This window comes from Globicephala melas, chromosome 18 (assembly GCF_963455315.2).
Source record: "Globicephala melas chromosome 18, mGloMel1.2, whole genome shotgun sequence".
Taxonomy (NCBI): Eukaryota; Metazoa; Chordata; class Mammalia; order Artiodactyla; family Delphinidae; genus Globicephala; species Globicephala melas.
Genome location: NC_083331.1, coordinates 64,604,105 through 64,626,170, shown reverse-complemented (window position 1 = coordinate 64,626,170; position 22,066 = coordinate 64,604,105). Strand labels below are relative to the sequence as shown.

At 38.5% G+C, this 22,066-nt stretch overlaps 1 protein-coding gene across 1 annotated transcript in view; it reads right to left on the bottom strand.

Annotated features, from left to right (window-relative positions):
- Positions 1-22,066, bottom strand: part of LOC115853301 (ATP-binding cassette sub-family C member 4-like) — a 166,779-nt gene that overhangs the window by 25,515 nt on the left and 119,198 nt on the right. The window contains 4 exon segments of the mRNA XM_060287854.1: positions 3,894-3,976; positions 3,979-3,998; positions 4,428-4,600; positions 10,640-10,729. Of these exon segments, the coding sequence (XP_060143837.1) occupies positions 3,894-3,976; positions 3,979-3,998; positions 4,428-4,600; positions 10,640-10,729 (366 nt within the window).

Sequence of the window (22,066 nt, the reverse complement as noted above, 5' to 3'; positions counted from 1 at the left end):
GCTAAAAAATACTAACCATCATCAGAGTCTTTAGCAAGTCACAGTAGTAACATCAAAGATCACTGATCACAGATCACCATAACAGATGCAGTGATGGTGAAAAAGTTTGAAATACTGTGAGAATTACCAAAATGTGACAAAGACGCGGAGTGAGCAATATTGTTGGAAAAATGGCACTGATAGACTTGCTCTACAGAGATGTGACAAACCTTCAATATGTAAAAAAAAAAAAAAAAAAAAATTAGTATCTGTGAAGTGCAATAGAAAAAGGTATGCCTTTATTTCTAAAGCAAGCAAGAAAAAAAAACTGCCACAAAAATCAGTTTAAAAAAAAATCAGTTTTGAGAAAGATTATTTATTGGTGTTTTTGTTGAATTGAAAGTCAACTGATAATCATAAGCTCTAGAACAAAATACAGGGTTTACACCTGTGGTGGATGGAGCACAGAAGACAATTCCCCAGCTCTGAAGCTAGGGGATGCATGTCTCTTGGGTCCTCTGAGGTCTAATCCTGCCATTCCTACCAAAGGAGTCAGCGACCGCAACCAGCTAGGACCAGGATATAAACAAGTGGCCAAGTTTACAACTCCTGGTGGGACCTCCCCGTGTTATCACTGATGAAATCTTGGCCAGGGAGCCCTAAACCGAACGTCTCCCAACACAGGAGTGGGAAGGGCAGCTCCACAGTGAAGGACAAGGTCCACCATGAAAAACATCGGTCATCGCAAAGGTGACAGGCTCCAAAGAGAACCCTTGCATTTCCCTTCTCCCTCTGTCTTCCCCATTCACCCAGATGGTCAGTCTCCACACCCAGAAACCAGTATCAACTCCTCTCTTCCCTCAGATCCCACGTTCGATCCATCACACAGTCCACTTGGCTCCACTTTGTTATCCACCCTAAATCCAACCATCTCACCATTTCCACCGCTAGCACCTTAGTCTAAGCCACCAACAGTCGAGAAAGTGCACAACTGTAAGAGAGAGTGAACACTGCATTTGGAGAACTGAAAGACCATCAATGTGGTTTTAGCTCTAAAGGAAAGAGGGAGAGCTGAGAAGGACAAAACTAGAAAGGTGGGGAGGGACCAGGATGTAAACTGCTTTGTAAAACCAACACTGACCAAGAGAGAAAAATTTGAGGCTATAGAAATTTACCAGAAGATACTGGTAAGTAAAGCATTAAACAAATGGACATATTTTGATAACGGCAACAAAGCTGATTGATTCACATCTATGGACGTTCACACCTGTGGATCAAGTGCTGATGGATAAAACTTAGGACTGAAGAGCTGACACGTCTGGCAAGTTTTGTCCTGCCTCACTGTTTCCCTAACCGACCATATATTGCAAGGTGACTGCAATACCAAAAACCAAAAATAAAACTCCAGGGTATATTTAGGAGAAAAGAATTTATTTGAATGGACCCCTAACTGAGCTAGAGATCAAGCCATCTTTCTGCTGCTGCCTCTAAAGCCTGGCAAGGGGCTTGAAACAGGTAGATTTCACAGCATCATTTGTTTATTGTGGAAGGAGGACACTTTTGGGGATAGTCTGAGAAATACAATGCTGCAATGCTGAGAGCTAAGAACAACAAAGTGATGGTAAAAAGTAGAACTAAAATGTTACTTTTCCAATTAGCATTCGTTCAAGACCACAAAACGAGAGGGACTTCCCTGATGGCACGCAGTGGTTAAGACTCCATGCTCCCAATGCAGGGGGCCCAGATTCGATCCCTGGTCAGGGAACTAGATCCCACATGCTCTGCATGCTGCAACTAAGGAGTCAGCGAGCCACAACTAAGGAGTCCTCCTGCCGCAACGAAGACCTGGTGCAACCAAATACATATTTTTTTTAAAAAAAACACACAAAATGAGGGACTAAGGATGCCTGATGCTAAACGTTTCTGGAATTTAAGAGTCACTGTCCTGCAATCTTGGAATGTTACCTGATCCCTCATGAAAGTCTGCAGGAGAGGCCTGCTTCCTACTGTGATGTCCTATTCCAGATGACCAGACACACTGCTTGGAGCCCAGAGCATCCCTTTGGTTGGGGATGCCCCACTCCTGTCGTCTGCCTCCCCAGAGCTCACTCCTGTGCACGTTCAGCTCGGGGGAGTGAGGCTAAAGGCACTGCTTCAGTGCTGACACTCTGCTATCTACTCAATGCCCCCACTGATGATCCCATCTGACAATGAATGTGAAGTAGGATGGGAGGTGATATTCCAGAAACGTCCTAAGAAGTCAAGAGAGATAGTACCATTATCATTAAACATAAGGAAGTTTGGGTATTACTGATTATTACTTGTTTTTTTATGGACCATCAAATTCACTGGTTAAATAACTTCATCTGTTGCCTCCTATGCATTATATGCAGGCATTCTTTATCTGTTTCATTACTAATCAGCATCACTGGATACTGTGGTGTCTCCTGACAGTAGTTATACCATCCATAAGATGAGTGAAATCAGCTCACTGTCACAGGCTACAGGTTAACCTAAAATACCCTGCATTCCTTGAGATTATATGCAGCCAAAGGTTTTTTCCTTTAAGGGATGATTCCCTTATCATTTTATGAAGCCACACCCTAACATTTATTGAAACTCAGCAGGGAAAGAACAAAGAAAGAAGATGAATGAGAGAGAAAAGTAATAGAGGGAGGAAGGAAGGAAATATTAAATTACTAAGGAAGAAAAAGCCAATCAAACCTGGAAGGAAGATACTAGACAGATATCCAGAGGCCCAAGCTTTGTGTGCAGAGTCCAGATTTACTGTGTGAGACTTACTAGTTGTTTATATGCAGTATCTCAGCCCCTGATCCACTTTTGTTTCTGTACTCTCATCTGTGATGCAAAGGCTGGGTCTCTGCAAATCTCATGTCAGAAGACCTTTGGCCAGCTAGCCTCTGTTAGGTTTTGTCAGTAGGGGGCACTAGAGGGAGACTGAAGGTGGGAATCAGAGCTAATGGTCTACCTGGTTTCTGCTGCTCCTGCAGCATCATCTCAGCAGTGGGACCTGACTCCAGCTCCCAGCTTCTATTAGCACATGGAGAACTAGCCTCATTGTGCTCCCTCACAAATATGGCCAGCAACTAGGCAGTGACCTCTCCTTGGAAGTCTGAGCACTGACTCTTTAGAGCCTCTTTTCTGAGTTCTTAGTTCTGGAGATCTGTCCTGGGACACAGTAGCTGCTTCCTAAAATTATTACCCCAGTGTTTCATTTTTCTAGCCCTCCAATTCCTGTGTAACAAATTTCCTATATTAAATCCTTTCTGTTGAAATACTTTGTTTTTCTCACTAGGCCCTTTCTTCTCATGGACTCCCCTCTGACAGCAACAGCTGAGAAATTCTGCAACCTTAGCCAACAACCTCATGGCAGTCTACATGAAAGGCTAATTTTTTGATTAAGGGAATCCAAAAATGCTGAAACAATTGTGACACAGCCAAGATGACCATCTTCTACCTCTCTGAAATATGAAGCCATAAGTTGGGTTTGGAATATTTTCATGGTTGGCCATCTTAAAAAAATGACAATTTAATAAACTTTTAACTCATTAAGGACCAGAGACGTATGTCTTTTATTATCTGAACATCATCGACCAGAGACATTTCAATATTCACTTACATAACAAATCGCCAGCCACAGGTGTTAATTTCTGCAAAAATCCCCCAGTCAGTAATGTGTTAACATGAAAATATGAAATTACTGGATATAGTATTTAATAGCACATTGTGAAAGTATATAGTTAAGTACTTGAGTTATTGTCAGGAATGAGAGGAGAAACTAAGAGAAAATTAAATTATTGGAGGTTCCTTCCTATCAAGTTTTACAAGGAAGGATGTGTTGAAAAATTGAACATAAATGGAAACAAGTGAAATTGCACAGGTGAAGGTCTTACCATTATCCTGTCGCTGTCAATAATGGTGGTCAATCTGTTTGTGATGGTTAGCACAGTGCACTGAACAAATTTCTCATGGACTATTTTTGTATTAACTCATCAGTTCTGGAATCAGAAAAGTTGATTTAGTTCAGTATAGACAGGAAAAGTGGACTTAAGACTTTAAAATATCATGATATAATGTTTTTAAAATCAATATTTCAAGACATAATCTTTTTCCTAAAAAAACTAAGTATAAAAAGTCTTAGAAATTTACTATTTTTCATAAAACAATGGAAAATAGTCTTCCCTCAAAATTGCTTGAAACTATCAGGAGCTGGATTTAGGAATCTAGCTCTCATAGGATGCCTAGTAACAACATTAACACCATATAACATGCTTTGGTTTCTTCTTTTGTTTTCTGGAATTAATGTTAACAAGAGACATCTTTCGGGCAAAGAGAACACATAGAAACATTTCTCGGCATCACTAAATGTTTTCCATTTACAACACTTAAATTTTGGATACCAGGTTTCATGGACCTCAGCTCCATACCTTGGGTCCACATTTGATGTGGCTTTGTCAATAATCAATATCTGACTTTTCCTGAGAATAGTCCTAGCAAGACACACCAGTTGTCTCTGTCCAGCACTGAAGTTCGATCCTGATTCTGCTAATTCAGTATCCATTTTGCCAGGAACACTTTTGATGGCTTCTTTAAATTATACCTGTGGATACAGAAAGAACATTTTCCCTGAACAAACTGCTACTGAAGCAGACACTCCTCTTAGACATTAGAGCTTTGAAGTCCTCATGACTTCTTACGTATCTTACATGTACAGCCACGTGATGGGGAGAGCTATTTCCAATTAGCATTCACTGAGAAAGATGTAGAGTCAAGTCAGGACAGGAAAATATCAGTGTCCCCCTTCCCTGCCACATGACACCTACCAGAAACCCCACCTAAGGATTAGTTAAGGAAGTTTCTCAAAAAATGAAGCTATTTCTCCCAGTGTGGTTTAAATGGAAAAGTTAAAATGATTTTATGGTTGAGTCAAGTTTACCAAAGTACATTTTGCATATGGGTTGGTACATTAAAGGGAAACTTTAAAAAACTATATATATATACATATATATATATATTACGGGAAGTATGGTTCTTTTAGATATAATCTTATCAGCACTTTACAATTTTGGAAGGTCTAAAAGTTTAAAAAAATACGAATTCAAACAATGGCAAACTGCACCTCATACATTAGTAATCCTGGAGCCTATTCTGGTAATGGTTCTTTCCCAAGTTTAATCTCATAAATACTGGACCAGTTAAGTGCATTTTCTTCAATGTCAAAAATGTCTTGCAGTGAATGAAAATCCATGAAAAACAGGATACAACATAACATCTTATTTCCCCCAGACTATGGGTATAGGTGGTGTTTATATTAATGTATCTTCATAAAACTGTAATCATAAGATAAAAAAGAAAACCAAGCTTTCAACTTCCGAAGTTAATCTGAAAGTACATTGGGTGGTAGGGATCAATTCAACGAATATTTATTTTGGAGAAGTACTACAGAACAAGAACCAAACTCAGGCTGTATTTGAAGTTAAAGAACAAAGAGTAAATACATTTCAAATTAAGACACCAACAGATTGATGAGTGATGGCCAATGATCAGGGACACAATTATAGTGTCAAATAACAAAACACCAAGGGTGAGTGGGCAATATTTTCGTGGTATCCTAAATGCTGAAGCACTTCTATGAATGTGATCCCAAACTGTGCTCCTGTTGAAGTCCAATCCCAAGAAAGGGGAATTCAGAGTTAGGATTAAATATGGTATTCGTATTTAGGGACTGCATGAAAAGTACAAAAATCTAAAGGGTAAGATTTGTAGTGTGGTGCAAGTGGGTTGGTGTTTCTTAAAACTGACATCCTGACTTTGAAGAAATAATTTTACACTTGCCCCTTACTGGGATGGCATCTCATCACTAATCTGGTTTTTTACTTTCCTTCCAGTTGTCCATATTTGCCTCATGAGGAATAAGCGTTGTGAGAAGCAGTGTTTTTCAGAAAATACTGTTTTCTGAGATTCTGTCTTCATTTATGAATCAGGGATGGTTATGAGAATAATAAGAATATGAAGGCTTTCTATAGTATAATCATATATTCAAGTTATTGGTTTGGCCAAAAAGTTCATTCCGTTAACGAATACATCATTCAATAAAGGTCTTGGTGAACATGAAAAATGTCTTTTATTTTTACTTAAAACTGAACTAACTTTTTGGCCAACCCAGTATAATTTAATATTAGAATGGAAAAAAACACAATAGAGTCAGTAGACAGTAATAACTAGGAGTTACAACTGGAGAATCTGAAAACAGATAATAGTGTGATATTACTATTAAATTTCTTGATTTAGAAAACTGTGTTATGTGAGAGAATGTCCTTGTTCTTGCAAGGTGTATATTTATGTATTTAAAGGTGAACTGCAACTTTTAATAAACATTGCTACAACTTACAAGCAGTTCAGCAAAATATATGGAAGAGAGGAAGCAAATGTGGAAAAATATTAACAGCTGGTGAATCAAGGTGAAGGTGCATATGTGTTCATCATACTACTCCTTCCATGTTCTTGTGATCTGAAAATTTTAAAACAAAAAAATTGGAGCCTTGCAGCCAGACAGCCTGGGCATAAGTCCTACCTGGCTCTGCCAATTGGGCAACTTCCTGCAGTTTATCTTAGCTTCCTAAACTCTAAATAAGACTATAGTATAATAAAGGTGTTTACCTCCTAACATTGTCAGAGTATAAAATGAGTCATTATGTGTAGAATTTACAACAGTGATTGATACAAAGAGATCAACAGATATTGCCCATTATTAATAATGCTGTCAGCTAGCCCCTCTTCCTGTTCTGCTTTATTTTTCTCCTTTGCAAGTATCAGCACTGAGACTTTGTTACATATGCATTGGCTTGTTTTCCATCTTCCCCAGGAGAATTTAAGTTCCAAAAGGGTAGAGACTTTGTTTCTTTTAATGACTGTGATAACCCCAGAATCTGAAACAATGGCTGTCTAGAAAGCTCTCAGTAGATATTTGTTGGCTGTATGAATGAAGCCACAAGTTCATCTCTTCTTGTGACATGTCTGTTCCTATAAATTAGAAAATAAATCCATATAAATAGATAATTTATATATAACACTATTTTCTTATTAAATATAAGTATAAAAGGAATATATTATTAAACAACTGGCTCCAAGATATCATAACATCATACTTTAAACTGTGGAAAGAACTTAAAAAAGTTATAATTTAAGGAAAATGGAGCATATAATACTATTAAAAACTATACAACTCAGTATAGAATACTTCAGATCTTTTTTGAGCTTTGGAAAATAATAAACTATAGCAAAACTGAAAGGTAACAAACTGAACTTATGGGGGCTTCCCTCGTGGTGCAGTGGTTAAGAATCCGCCTGCCAGTGCAGGGGACACGGGTTCAAGCCCTGGTCCGGGAAGATCCCACATGCCGTGGAACAACTAAGCCCGTGCGCCACAACTACTGAGCCCGTGCCCTAGAACCCGCGAGCCACAACTACTGAAGCCCATGCGCCCAGAGCCCATGCTCCACAACAAGAGAAGCCACTGCAATGAGAAACCCATGCACCACAATGAAGAGTGGCTCCCGCTCACCGCAAGTAGAGAAAGCCCGGGCGCAGCAACGAAGACCCAATGCAGCCAAAAATAAATAAAATTTTAAAAATATATAAATAAACTGAACTTATAGGGTACCTTATTTCTATCATCATAAACATTTTCAAAGTAATCTGCGTGTACTGTATCTACCAACCAGGTGCCAACGCCCCTCATAGGAAGTTAACACAGATGTCAGATGGTTTCCACATTTTATGGAACGTTCTTTTCAAAAAGAAAGGCTGGTGTGGGCTGGAAAGAGAGAGTGAAATGCAGTCAACAGATGGGGAAGAGATTTTAGTAGAGCAGAGCCAGCAGTAAATGAAGTAAAGGAGAGCCTGCTCACCTAAATACAAGGCCCAGAGAAATGGAAATGTGACCTGTCGCCAAAGCCAGGACTGAATCACGTGGTTCCTGATGCACAGGCTGCAGATTTCTGTATCTTGGTTTTCAGTATGATGAGACATACTTGTGTCCTAACAGAGGATCAACGTTATCAACATAGAAACATAACTGGGTGATTTCTTCACAGTTTTGACATGACATAGCACTTTCAATTGTAAATCCCAGTATCTAAGCTGTTTTGTTTTTTTTAATAGAAGCAACACATCGATGATTCATTTCCAGAGTTTTATCTGCTGTGCTCTTTTAACCTTTGAGTGATAAAGTGCTTCATCTTCTTCACTCACTACTTACGCTATATTTGTAGAGCTGCCCTTGCTTTTCAGGTGCCCTAATTGGCACCAATTTCTGATGAACTTTCTTCAGTTTACAGTCAGCTGGCTATTCTTCAGTATAAGAAAAACATATTTCAGCATATTTTGAAAAGTAACCAAGATGAGACGGGCACCATTATTAGGACTGTCTCCCTTCTGAATGTCCATCTCCACCAAGGGAGAAGGAGGAGACAGAACTAAGAGGACCTAAAAAAAAATTTTTTTAAGCATCTTTTTCTTTTAATTGAAGTTCTTAAAGAGGAAAACATAGTGGTGCCCTCTCACTTGCAGGCCAACTCTATGAGTTTGGGTTCACATGTCTAGTTTGGCATCATTTATTAACCAATGACTGGAGTTTTTTAGTTCACTTAAAAACTGACCTCATTAAAAAAAAAAAATTGACCTCATTGCTTTAGTGCAACGTCTTAGAGTGAGAAATCATCCCATCATTCTGTTTCTCTGGGAATTATTTCTTTATGACATATTTGTATGTTTTTCAATAAAAGATGTGGTAGGTTTTATTTTAAAAAATCATAAAGAAACAATTCCTAGACAAAATGATGGGATGATTTCTCACTCTAAGACATATCAGTAAAGTAATAGGGTCAATTCCGGAAGCAATACATGGAAACCACACACTTCACTTTGTGAAATAAACTCATGTTTCTTTTTACAGTAAGTTCCAAATGTGGTTTAAATAAAGGCAGATCTCAGTGTTGTCTACCACTTCCACCACCTCATCGTTTTTAGAATTGAGAGGCTACTAAATTTTAGCTAAATTTTGGCTCCTACAGATGAATTAAGTATAAGTTAGGGCCCAGTTCTAAGATAGTTTTTTACAGGATTTGTCTCCCAATTAATATTTCCTCTCTGTCCAAAATTCTAGAGTAATTTTACTACCTGAGACTCTGTTAAGAGAGATCTCGAGCTTGGAAACAAATAGGAAAATAATTTACCAGTACTTCCAGTTTTGTTTTTTTTTAAGATGTCACAGTTTCACCATTAAATCTGTTTTGTGAGTTCAAGAGCAGTGGCTCATCCTTCTTTCTTTATATTTAATGGTTAACTGCTCTCCCCACCTCTTCTCTTCTAGAATTTCACTGTAGAAAGACTCATAAGCTTAAATGAAATCAGAGGTCCACTGCTTCTCAAGTAGGAGAAGGTGAAGCAATCAGCCTGATTTAGGAAAATAAAATCCCCACAGTTGCTGGAAAGAGGGGTAGTTTGTAAAGACTCAGTGCCGACATGCCTTCAGAAACCAGAATTCCCTGCAGGAAATTGTCAGGCCTCCAAATCTGCTTGCTCACAGTCAAAGCTCATCTATATATTACAGATTTCGGAGCTTCCCTGGAAGGGTGACACTAAATGACAAACACACCAATTCAAAACAACAGTGTGAACAGTCATTTGGATATGTGTAAAAAAAAATTTTTTTGAAAGAAATAAGCCACACTTCTCTGAAATGAGATCAATCAAACATTTAGTACCTATTTATTAAGTGCTTACTTTTTTAAAAGAATAAGACTGAACTAGGTCCTATGAGAAATTAGAAGTCTGTTTATGGTTTAGAAGTCTAGATACAGTTTCTGCCATTAGTAGAATCAATTTGCAAAACTAGGACCAATACACAAAATAATTTGTATCAAAATATACAAACCAACAGCAATTTAACAAGTCAAAATCCTTTTCACGCAAGGGTGAGGAAATTCAAAGAAGTGGGCCAAAGGGAAACATGACACAAGTAACAGAAAATCCTCTAGAAATGAACCGATCCATATAAAAACTGAGCAAAAGCTCCAGGGTTCTCTTACCTGCATTCATGCTGCGGCATTAAAAGGACATGATCGCCAATAAGTAACTATCATCACATTCCAATTATATAATTTACCTTTATAGACACTCTCTTATGAAACTTCATGGCATTTTGTTGGTATGATCTCATTTATCTTTCAGTTAATAATGAAAAACTACTATTGTCTCCACTTAGTTGATATTCCCTAAGACCAGAGGAATACAATGAACATTGCAAAGTAATTAAGGTAACTAATTCACTAGGTCACTTAGTAGAATTTGAACTCATAATTATAACTTCTAGTTTAGTGTTCTACTAAGGACAAGATAATATACCTAGTTGCTTTGGGTTCTAGGGAAAAGCTAAAATGAAAGCATAAGGCATTATCTTGTTGGTTTTCATCACCATTAAACATGTTTTAATTTACACATGTACCCATGTCATCAGTGTTCTCCTTGGAGCTAAATAAAGTCAGTTAAACCAATAAGCTCCCCTTAATTACCTGTGCTGCTATAAAAGTACACACACATACTGATGCTAACAAGTTAATTACATTCAATAAATTACCTCTTCTAAGGCATTCCACAGTTCCTCATCCGTATGCTCATTAAAGGGATCCAGATTTTTCCTCATTGTTCCAGTGAATAAAACCGGTTCCTAAATACCCCAAAATAGTGAATGTTATTACCTTAAACTCTTTCCATCATGTTTGAATGCTTACAGAACAGAATTAAAATACAAAACAAACCACCAAAATTCCCTATAATCATTAATAAGGTTGCAAATGCTTTTTTACAAAATTGTATCTCCAAATTAATTTTCCACTGTACAAAGTATGCTCCAAAATATCTTCTGGAGGATTGAACACTAACAAGAAAGTGTGGAAATGTGTCATCTTAAGAAGAAGTTGGGCCTTCCCTGGTGGCGCAGTGGTTGAGAGTCCACCTGCCGATGCAGGGGACACGGGTTCGTGCCCCGGTCCAGGAAGATCCCACATGCCGCGGAGCAGCTAGGCCCGTGAGCCATGGCCGCTGAGCCTGTGCTCCACAACGGGAGAGGCCACAACAGCGAGAGGCCCACATACTGCAAAAAAAAAAAAAAAAAAAAGTTGAAGAAGAGAAAGGAAGATTTGATTTTTTTTAAAATACCTTCCTGGTAATATCTGCTCAGAAAAAAAATGAGGATATACTAATTTGAGTAACTTTACATCAAGAGAGCTAGATAAATTGATTGTCAATCTTGGTGTGATACTGGGAAATACCAACAGCATGATTAGTTGAGGTTTGTGCCTCAAAGCAAAATTGTTAAATTTTTGCACATTGGCACTGAAGAATGAACTAGGATATTTTCTCCATTGGTACAACAGCCTTCTGGGATGGGGAATCTCTCCATATGTGTGAAAGGAACATCTCCATATGTTCAAAGAGAATGTCAAGTATGGGAGCCCGTGGCACCTCTGTTCATGAAGAGACTGCTTCTGATTCTGCATCAGCTGATCCCCCTGTTATCTCACCTGTGCATCAAGATTACAGGCCTCACAGAACATCATTACTAACTGCAAGGGCAGGGTAACCTGAAACCCACTGTGACATGAGCCATAATAAAATTATTTTAATTTAAAAAGCTTTTCCTATTCATCTGCTTTGAGAGGAACCACAAGGAAATTACTCTGGAAATATACGCCTTTCTGGGTTTCAAGAGAGAATCTTGTACATAAGCTTATGCAGGTCATTTACGTTTTCTTCTGGAAGGCTCTAGTAAGCCAGGGCACAAGAATATGGGCAGCAGAGAAGAGCCCAGTTGGCTCCTTTCAGTGAAGGGGCTAGAACAATGTGAGGCACACATGTGGGAACAAGAGGAGATCTGAGTCTTCCACAAGTCCCCGGGAACTGCTCAGAATCACCAGCCTCAAATCCTGCCTGGTCTTGGGGCTGGACTATTCCTCCTCACTTCACAAAAGCCTGAGAAGAAAGATGAAGAAGGCAGGCATTTCTCTTCTCTGCCCATGAAGAATGACACTCAGAGAGCCTCCGGTACCTACTTTCCCTATTGTCTTCGTTTTAAGTCTGGTGAGGAATGGATGCAGAAGACACATGGTGTGCCACCAAAGAAGATGTATCCCTAAGCAAAACCCAAAACTAAAAAGACATTATAAAGGGAGCTTTATTGGCACAAAGTTGATTAAGTGGACAGTGTGCCTCCAAAGCTCTGAAAATCACTGGTCGTATGACATTTCAAAATGATGATTGAATTGAACTGAAAAATCCCTGGAGCCAAATTTAAGGTCTCCCTTACAACTCTCAAATTTAGGATCAAAGATTAAGCCACCATGTAAGCAAAGGTAAGAATTCCTTGTCAGGGGAATAACCATCATTTTACTTAGACTTTTATAAAAATTTTTTACTCCCTGTAATTATTATTATCTCTAGGATTCTAATATGCAGGCGACTTCTCTTCCTTTAGCTGTTTCCATGAGGTTTACACAAATGACGTGGCCAGTCGAGGGGAGGCTGGTCCCCAGTATTCCTCCCTCTCCTCTGACTCTCCTCCACCTTCCCCCCAATGCTGTACACCATGGGCAGGATTCTACTCTGGGGCCCAAATGAGGGCCTTTTCAAAGACTGGTGTTTGAGGAGATAAAGGGCCTGAAAGAGACCAGGTTAATGAACCAGCTTTGAGCCTAACTGGGAGAAGTGAGACAGGGTCTCTTTGCTTATAATAACGACAAGAACGTTTCTCTGCCCATCACATTTTTTCCTGCAGGCCCCTCTCATAGAGCAAATTTACATCCTGTAAGAGGTCTAAGGTTTGAAGTGTCCACCTGGTTTTCAATGTACACTCTATAGAGGCATTACCTGAGCTAATCCACAAAAAAAAACCTCTTTGTTTTTAAAAGATAGACCTTCTTGAGCAACGAATGGGCTCACAGTATCAGCACGTTTGGGAAGGGTGGTTTTTGTCGCTCAAGAGAACAGGGATACCCACTTAAAGTTCAATCACCTATTTCATAATCAAAGCCTTTCTCTATTGTCACCTCCCTCACCTTCTCTTTAGGAAACTCGTCAAAGGGGATGAAGCTCCCCAACGACTGGGGGATGAACGTGGCATTCTTTGCAGAAAGAGGAGTCCCTCATTTCTGAGACCCTGACCAATGCCTGCAGCTGCTTCATTCTGAGCTTTAATCAGAGCCCTCTGACACTCTTTAGGCCTTAAGGATGTTCTGCTAATTATCATCAAACCACTTCTGATTGTCATAAAAAGAAAAAAAAATAAGTTTAAGGATTTCCCACTGCAGTAAGGGTCCCCACTTAAGTCTACACTGTCAGTCTAAAAGGACATATTGGGCAACTTCACGTGTTTATTTAGCAGTATTTGATGGAAGAACACGGTTTAGTAAATAAGAATATTTCTCTTTGTTATGATATGCCAAATATGTATTTCAAAATCAGTAAAATTTCAATTAAAAAATTGAATGAAAATAATGATATTTTAGACAGGAATCAGACAGGAAAAGGAAATTAAAGGTATCTGAATTGGAAGAGAAGTGGTAAAGCTGTCATTATATATAGACGACGTGATACTATATATAGAAAACCCTAAAGACTCCACACAAAAACTACTAGAACTGATAAATGAATTCAGCAAGGTAGCAGGACCCAAGATTAACATACAGAAATTGGTTGCATTTCTTTACACTAACAGTGAAATATCAGAAAGGGAATGTAAAAAATAATCGCTTTTAAAATCATATATAAAAAATTAAAATACTTAGGAATAAACCTGATGAAGGAGGTGAAAGACTTTTTTTGTGTGTGTGTGGTACGCGGGCCTCTCACTGCCATGGCCTCTCCCATTGCGTAGCACAGGCTCCGAACGTGCAGACCCAGCGGCCATGGTTTACGGGCCCAGCCGCTCCGCAGCATGTGGGATCCTCCCAGACCAGGGCACGAACCTGCGTCCCCCGCATCGGCAGGGGACCCTCAACTGCTGCGCCACCAGGGAATCCCCGAGGTGAAAGACTTTTATGCTGACAACTAGAAAACATTAATAAAGGAAACTGAAGGTGATTCAAGGAAATGGAAAGCTATCCCAAGCTCTTAGATTGGAAAAATTAATATTGTTAAAATGACTATACTACCCAAAGCAATCCACAGATTTAAGGCAATTGTTACCAAATTACCCGGGACATTTTTAACAGAACTAGAACCAATACTCCTAAAATTTATATGGAACCATAGAAGACCCAGAATTGCCAAAGCAATCCTGAGGAAAAAGAACAAAGCAGGAGGCATAACCCTCCCAGACTTCAGACAATACTACAAAGCTACAGTAATCAAAATGGCATGGTACTGGCATAAAAACAGACTATGGATAAACGGAACAGAATAGAGAGCCCAGAAATCTGCACACCTACAGTCAACTGATCTTTGATGGAGGAGGCAAAACTATACAATGGAGAAAAGACAGTCTCTTTAGCAAGTGGTGTTGGGAAAGTTGGACAATGCATGTAAATCAGTGAAGTTAGAACACACCCTCACACCATACACAAAAGTAAACTCAAAATGGCTTAAAGACTTAATCATAAGACATGACACCATAAAGCTCCTAGAAGAGCAGACAGGCAAAACATTCTCTGACACAAATCATACCAATGCTTTTTTTAGGTTAGTCTCCCAAGGCAATAAAAATAAGAGCAAAAATAAACAAATAGGACTAATCAAAGTTACAAGCTTTTGTACACCAAAGAAAACCATAAAACAAAAAGGCAACCTATGTACTGGGAGAAAATATTTGCAAATGATGAGACTGACAAGGGCTTAATTTTCAAAATATACAAACAGCTCATACTACTCAACAACAAAAAACCAAACGACCCCATTGTAAACTGGGCAGAAGACCTAAATAGACATTTTTCCAAAGAGGACATACAGATGACCAACAGGCACATGAAAAGATGCTCAACATCACTAATTATTAGAGAAATGCAAAGCAAAACTACAAAGAGGTACCACCCCACACCAGTCAGAATGGCCATCATTGAAAAGCTTACAAATAACAAATGCTGAAGAGGGTGTGGAGAAAAGGGAACACTCCTACACTGTTGGTGGGAATGTAAGTTGGTGCAGCCACTGTGGAAAACAGTATGGAGGTTCCAATTCCACTTCTGGGAATATATCCAGACAAAACTATTATTGAAAAAGATACACACACCCCCTATGTTCATAGAAGCACTATTCACAATAGCCAAAACATGCAAACAACCTAAATGTTCATTGACAGATGAATGGATAAAGATGTGGTGCATAAAATGTAAAATAGCTAGCTAGTGGGAAGCAGCTGCATAGCACAGAGATCAGCTCGGTGCTTTGTGACCACCTAGGGGGTGGGATAGGGAGGGTGGGAGGGAGACTCAAGAGGGAGGAGATATGGGGATATATGTATACATAAATCTGATTCACTTTGTTATACAGAAGAAACTAACACAACATTGTAAAGCAATTATACTCCAATAAAGATGTTAAAAATAAATTTCTGAAAAAAACAAGATGTGGTACATATATACAATGGAATACTACTCAGTCATAAAAAAGAATGAAATAATGCCATTTGCAGCAACATGGATGGACCTAGAGATTATCATACTAAGTGAAGTAAGTTAGAAAGAGAAAGACAAATACCACATGATATCACTTTTATGTGGAATCTAAAATATGACACAAATGAACTTAAACAGAAACAGACTCAGAGATACAGAGAACAGACTTGCAGTTGCCAAGGGGGAGGTGGGATGGGGGAGGGATGGACTGGGAGCTTGGGGTTAGCAGATGCAAACTATTATATAGAGAATGGATAAACAACAAGGTGCGACTGTATAGCACAGGGAACTATATTCAATATCCTGTGATAAACCGTAGTGGAAAAAGAATATAAAAAAGAATGTGTGTGTGTGTGTGTGTGTGACTGAATCACTTTGCTGTACAGCAGAAATTAACACAATTTTGTAAATCAACTATACTTCAATTTTTTAAAAAAGAATGATTTATTATAACATCAACTGATTGAAGCTACACTTTTCTTTAAAGCCAGCAGGCAGTTTTTGAAAAATGTCCGTTTAAATATGTCAGTGTGTTTTATGCATCGTGTTCATTTTGGTTTCTACTCATTCTACCTTCATCACTTGCCAAATAAGAGACCATTATATTATCTTCGAAAGGTAATAAAAGTGCTCACAGTAGACACATACTGCAAGAGCAGAAAAGGGCAAATTAATGATCATTTCTGATAGATATGATTATTTAAATTACCAGCCTCTAAGCAATGAAGTTAATAAATTAATCGCATAAATAAGTGCAGGCAGAACACTTCAGTGTAGCGATTTATGGTAGGACACACAAACTTCATGTAAATATACACTAAATTTACTGGCCCATGTATATTTTTTTCTGAAGGTACACAATTAAACCTCACTTAACAAGAGTTAGCTGGCACAGCAGAGTCAGGAAAACAATTACTCTTATTCAATGTAATATTTTAAATGGAGCACTAGCTTCACAACTGTCTTCATCATGGTTGAAAGTTTACACTTCTCTAATTTAATCCTTTGTGCCATATTCGTAATTTTTTCCTTTGTTACTAACATAACACAAGTTCATATTAGGCGTGTGACCCAAAAATGGCCACTCTAAATTAGAGCATTTAATGTAGTAAATTGATCATCCCTCAACACAAGTGCAAGACTGAAAACTGTAGTCTTACTGGATCTTTTGCATACTCTGCTGGAAGAAGACAAGACCCTCATTATCTTAAAAAGAAACCCTACCCACTAAGCTTCTAAGCGTAAAACAAGTTGGGATCAAGGCAAAAGCAGTACAAGTGGTTACAAATTAAGCAGATAATACACAACAGTTTGCCCTGTTTCAGTGCCAAACTGGGAAACTGCCCTCTATTAAAATCTATCATCAAAAGCAGCTACTGCTGCTGTTTCCTAAGAGGTGTGTTCTCATTTCTAATTGGAGGACCTTATTGAAGGGTCAACTAGTGTACCTGTTTCACGAATAAGGGAATCATCTGAAACCACTTTAAATCTTGGTTTCCCTCTTGCTCTCCTTTTTTAAGTCCTGTAGCCTCTGAATGAACTGATCATCATCCACACTCAGAAGAAAAGAAGATCCTTTGCCAACAAAGGAAAGAGAATTTAAGTCCCATTAAGTCCTCTTCCAGGGGCTCCAGGGAGCAGTTCCAAGGGATTTAATGAAGACTTCAGTGTCAGAGACAAAGGGCCGACTGCATTAGGCTAGAATCCAGTTGTATTTCTTTACTAGTAACAGCACATCTGCCTCTTCTCTCTTTTCAGTTTTGTTCGCAACAAGAAAAAAAGGGAAAGAAAACCAGGTAACCAGGGAGAAGTCTTAAAGAGACAGCTGTGGTTCACCTTCTTTAACCCACTGAAGAAAACTCAGGGAATGTAAATACCAAAAGAGCAGAGTGGGCTATTTAAAAAAAATACTTAGCTTTTTGCTTTGATTTGAAATAAAACCTATTAAATACAAAATATCGATCTGTTTAATCATGATAACGATGATGGCTGCTGATCTGTGCCAACCCTTGGGCTGCGATCATAAATACTGCATTTGCACGGAAGCCCTCTTCCACTGAAAACATTTTCTTTGTGCCAAGAGGACAAGGGCTCTAGGTGTAGAGATCATCCAAAGAGGTTCTGAAATCCATTTTTCCAGATCCTTTCAGATAAGCAAGCTACTCCCCGAATATCATCTCACCTTGGTGTTCTTTCTGGGGAACATACTTCATTACTTCAGATGGCGAGCACGAATGCTGCATACATTTCATCTACCTGTTTTGTCTAAGGAAATTACCTAGGAAGTGCTTCCATTTTCTGCTTATTCCTGAAATTTTGAACACAGTTTGAGGAGTTCATTCTTACAAATACAGTACTTGTTTTTGAAAGTTCCCCTCAGGACTCCAAGACTGAGTCCTCACCATTCCCCTGCCTCTGGTTCCTATGCAGGTCTTTGCTGCTATCACATCTCCCCCAATTCCGACACGCTCACGGGGGGGTCAGCAGTGACGGCGATGAGCCTGGGAGAGAGAACATCCTGGAAGCTCGCTGCTACTCCCAGGATCACAGGGAGCCAGGGAAGATGATGGAGGCCTGGCCCACCTAAGCGGGGCGACTCAAAGCAACAGCACTGGGCTCCCCTCTGCAGTTTGCTCGCAGTTTCGTAGGTTCCCTAAATCAGGGTGTTGAGACACATGCAACACTGCTTCCTACTCATTTTAGAAGAAGAGGGATGTAAGTTTTCTGCACTTAGATAAGTAACTTCAAGTAACCAAACAACCAGACTTTCTCCACCTCCACAGCCAGCTAGACATTGTAAAGAGAAAGCGTTCTTGGCTCTTTTGGGTAAGATTTTGAGTATCTTCTCCTGAACTTATTAGACCATGACATAAGTGAATAACACATTTCTAAACTGATACTCTCCAAATGAGGGACATAGCATTAGGAGTAGTATCTTCCCTCTTTGCTCTATACTTACTCACTTTTGTTATGCTTTGGAGAATCATTTTGAATGGGGTGGTAGGAAAAATGGGGAAAACATCTGATGAGAACATCATTAAGTTCGACAAACATTTATTGAAAAGAAATAAATTTGGAGTCAGACAGTTTTAAATTCTGATTCTACTGCTATTTGACTCAGGGTAAGTTATTAACGTCCTCAAGACTCAGTTCCCTAACTGGAAAACAGGGCTAACCCTGCGGGGCTGCTATGAGAATCTGGAACAACAGTGAAGCTCCTGGTGTGATGCTAACAATGACCGGGAGCCCAGCCCAACAGGGGGACAGTGAGGGGTGGTGTCTGTCAACCTGCAGGCGCAACCAATGGATCATGATGTCCATTTTGTACCTCATGACCATCATTTTGTCTTTTATATGAACTAGAACAGAACTGATATAATAGAAGATATCAGAGTACAGAGCAAGAGTAATATTGTGAAATCTTTGTTCCTCTCTGTGTGTGCGCACGTGCACACACACTTGAAATCACGATATGAAGCAGTTCTATTGTGTCAGCGGTCAACAGTGCGTTGAAGTCATTAGCAGAGTGGTTAGCTTCTCAGGTTATGGAGTCAGAAATCTCCATAAATTAAATTTGAATCCTGTTTGTGTATTTTGGAAATTAATCCTCTGTGGGTTGCATCATTTGCAAATATTTTTTCCCATTCCGTAGGCTGTCTTTTCATTTTGTTCATGGTTTCCCTTGCTGTGCAAAAGCCTTTTAGTTAGGTCCCACTTGTTTATTTTTGTTCTTGTTTCCATTACTCTTAAGAGATCCAAGAAAATATTGCTGCAAATTATGTCAAAGAGTGTTCTGCCTGTGTTTTCCTCTAGGTGTTTAATAGTCTAATTCATTTTGAGTTTATTTTTGTATATGGTGTTGAGAATGTTCTAATTTCATTCTTTTATGTGTAGCTGTCCAGGTTTCCCAGTACCACTTACTGAAGAGACTGTCTTTTCTCCATTGTATATTCTTGCCTCCTTTGTCTTAGATTAACTGACCATAAGTGTGTGGTTTTATTTCTGGGCTTTCTGTTCTGTTCCATTGATCTATGGGTCTGATTTTTGTGCCAGTACCATACTGTTTTCATTACTGTAGCTTTTTAGTGTAGCCTCAAGTCAGGGAGTGTGATTCCTCCAGCTTCTTACTTCTTTCTCAAGGTTGTTTTGACTATTCAGGGTCTTTTCTGTTTCCATACAAATTTAAAAAATTTTTGTTCTAGTTCTGTGAAAAATGTCATTGGTAATTTTATAGGGATTGCATTGAATCTGTAGATTGCTCTGGTAGTATGGTCATTTTAACAATATTGATTCTTCCAATCCAAGAACACAGTACACATTTCCATCTGTGTTGTCTTCCATTTTTTTCATCAGAATCTTAAAAGTTTTTGGAGTACAGGTCTTTTGCCTCCTTAAGTAGGTTTATTCCTAGGTTTTCTTTTTTTTTTTTTTTTTTTGATGCAGTGGTAAATGGGATTGTTTCCGTAATTTCTCTTTCTGATATTTTGTTGTTAGTGTATAGAAATGCAACAGATTTCTGTATATACAACAACTTATAGAGCTCAATATCAAACAACCAAACAACCCAATCAAAGAATAGGCATAAGATCTAAACAGACATTTCTCCAAAGACATACAGATGGCCAACAGGCACATGAAAAGATGCTCAATGTCACTAATTATTAGAGAAATGCAAATCAAGATTACAATGAGGTATCACCTCACACCAGTCAAAATGGCCATCATTAAAAAATCTACAAAAAATAAATGGTGGAGATGATGTGGAGAAAGGGGGGCCCTCCTACACCATTGGTGGGAATGTAAATTGGTGCAGCTATTATGGAAAACAGTATGGAGGTTCCCTAAAAAACTGAAAAAAGAGTTAACATATGATCCAGAAATTCCATTCCTGGTGATATATCTGGAAAAGATGAAAACTCTAATTCAAAAAGATACATGCACCCCAGTGTCCACAGCAGTACTACTTACAATAGCGAAGACATAGAAATAATACACACACACACACAGGAATATTACTCAGCCATAAAAAATAATGAAATAATGCCATTTGCAGCAACACAGATGGAGCTAGAGACTGTCATACTAAGTGAAGTAAGACAGAGAAAGACAAATATCACATATCCCTTATATGTGGAATCTAAAAAAAATGATAGAAATAAACTTAATTACAAAACAGAAATAGACTTACAGACACAGAAAACAAACTAATTGTTACCAAAGGGAAAATTGACGGGGAGGGATAAATTAGGAATTTGGGATTAACAAATATACACTACTATATATAAAATAGATAAACAAGGTCCTGCTTTGTAGCAAATGGAACTATATTCAATATCTTGCAGTAACCTGTATTACAAAAGAATCTGAAAAATTTACGTATATATAACTTTTATATATATAAAATCACTTTGCTATACAACTGAAACACTGTAAATCAACTATACTTCAATTTAAAAAAACCAAACACACACACACACAATTTGAATCCTGGCTCTGCTGCTGACTTGGTAAGTGGGGTAAACTCACAATGCCTTGGTTTTTAAATCTGTCAGATAAGGATGACGAGAGAATTGTGAGAATTAGGAAAAGAGGCTAAAATGTGTTAAGGATTCTGCGATTGTCAGGACTTATTATTAATACTTGTGTGACCTGTCAGGGCCTGCAACAAGCACTAGAGCAACAGAAATGAGAGACACAGGCCCTCTCTTCAAGGAGAGGAAGAATATAGTCGAGAATGTGGGGAGGGATGAGAAAAAAATGCCGGAGGTCTTGGTGGGGAACTGGAAAGTACAGGTGGGTACAGGGTGGTAGTCAGGAAAGAACCTGGTGGGAGGGGAGCCAGAAATCAAAAGAATACAAAAAAGTGATATTCTCTCTTCTTGTTCTTGGTAGAAAATATTAGATACATTTCTCTGTTAATGCTTTTCCCCAAAACTCCTACTGTGGTTTTTTTTTTTGCTTTACTTTGAATTTATATAAACAATTTGGTTTTGTTTTTTAGAAATGATAATTTTGTATATTAAAAAACATAGGTTTATGTTTAGACTCTAGCATGTGTGAGTTATTTGAAGAATACAACTTTTCATAGTGTTACCCATATTTGAATTTCCATATGGGCTGCAATCCTGATGGAAACAATTTGGTTTCTATTATAAGCAATAAATATAAAGAAAATCACCAAGGACACATTAACAGAAATTAAAGAGCAAAGTCAGTCCAAAATGTGTTACTCTTTTTATATAAACAGAAATAATACCTAAAAGTTTAGTGCCCTGATCCTTAAGAACAATGATAGTTCCTATCGCCTGAGTGTTCCCAAGAACCAGGCATGGGCCACAAATGTTTTCACACCCACTTCCGTCTTCACAGCACATCTGTGTGGCAGCAGTTCCCAGACC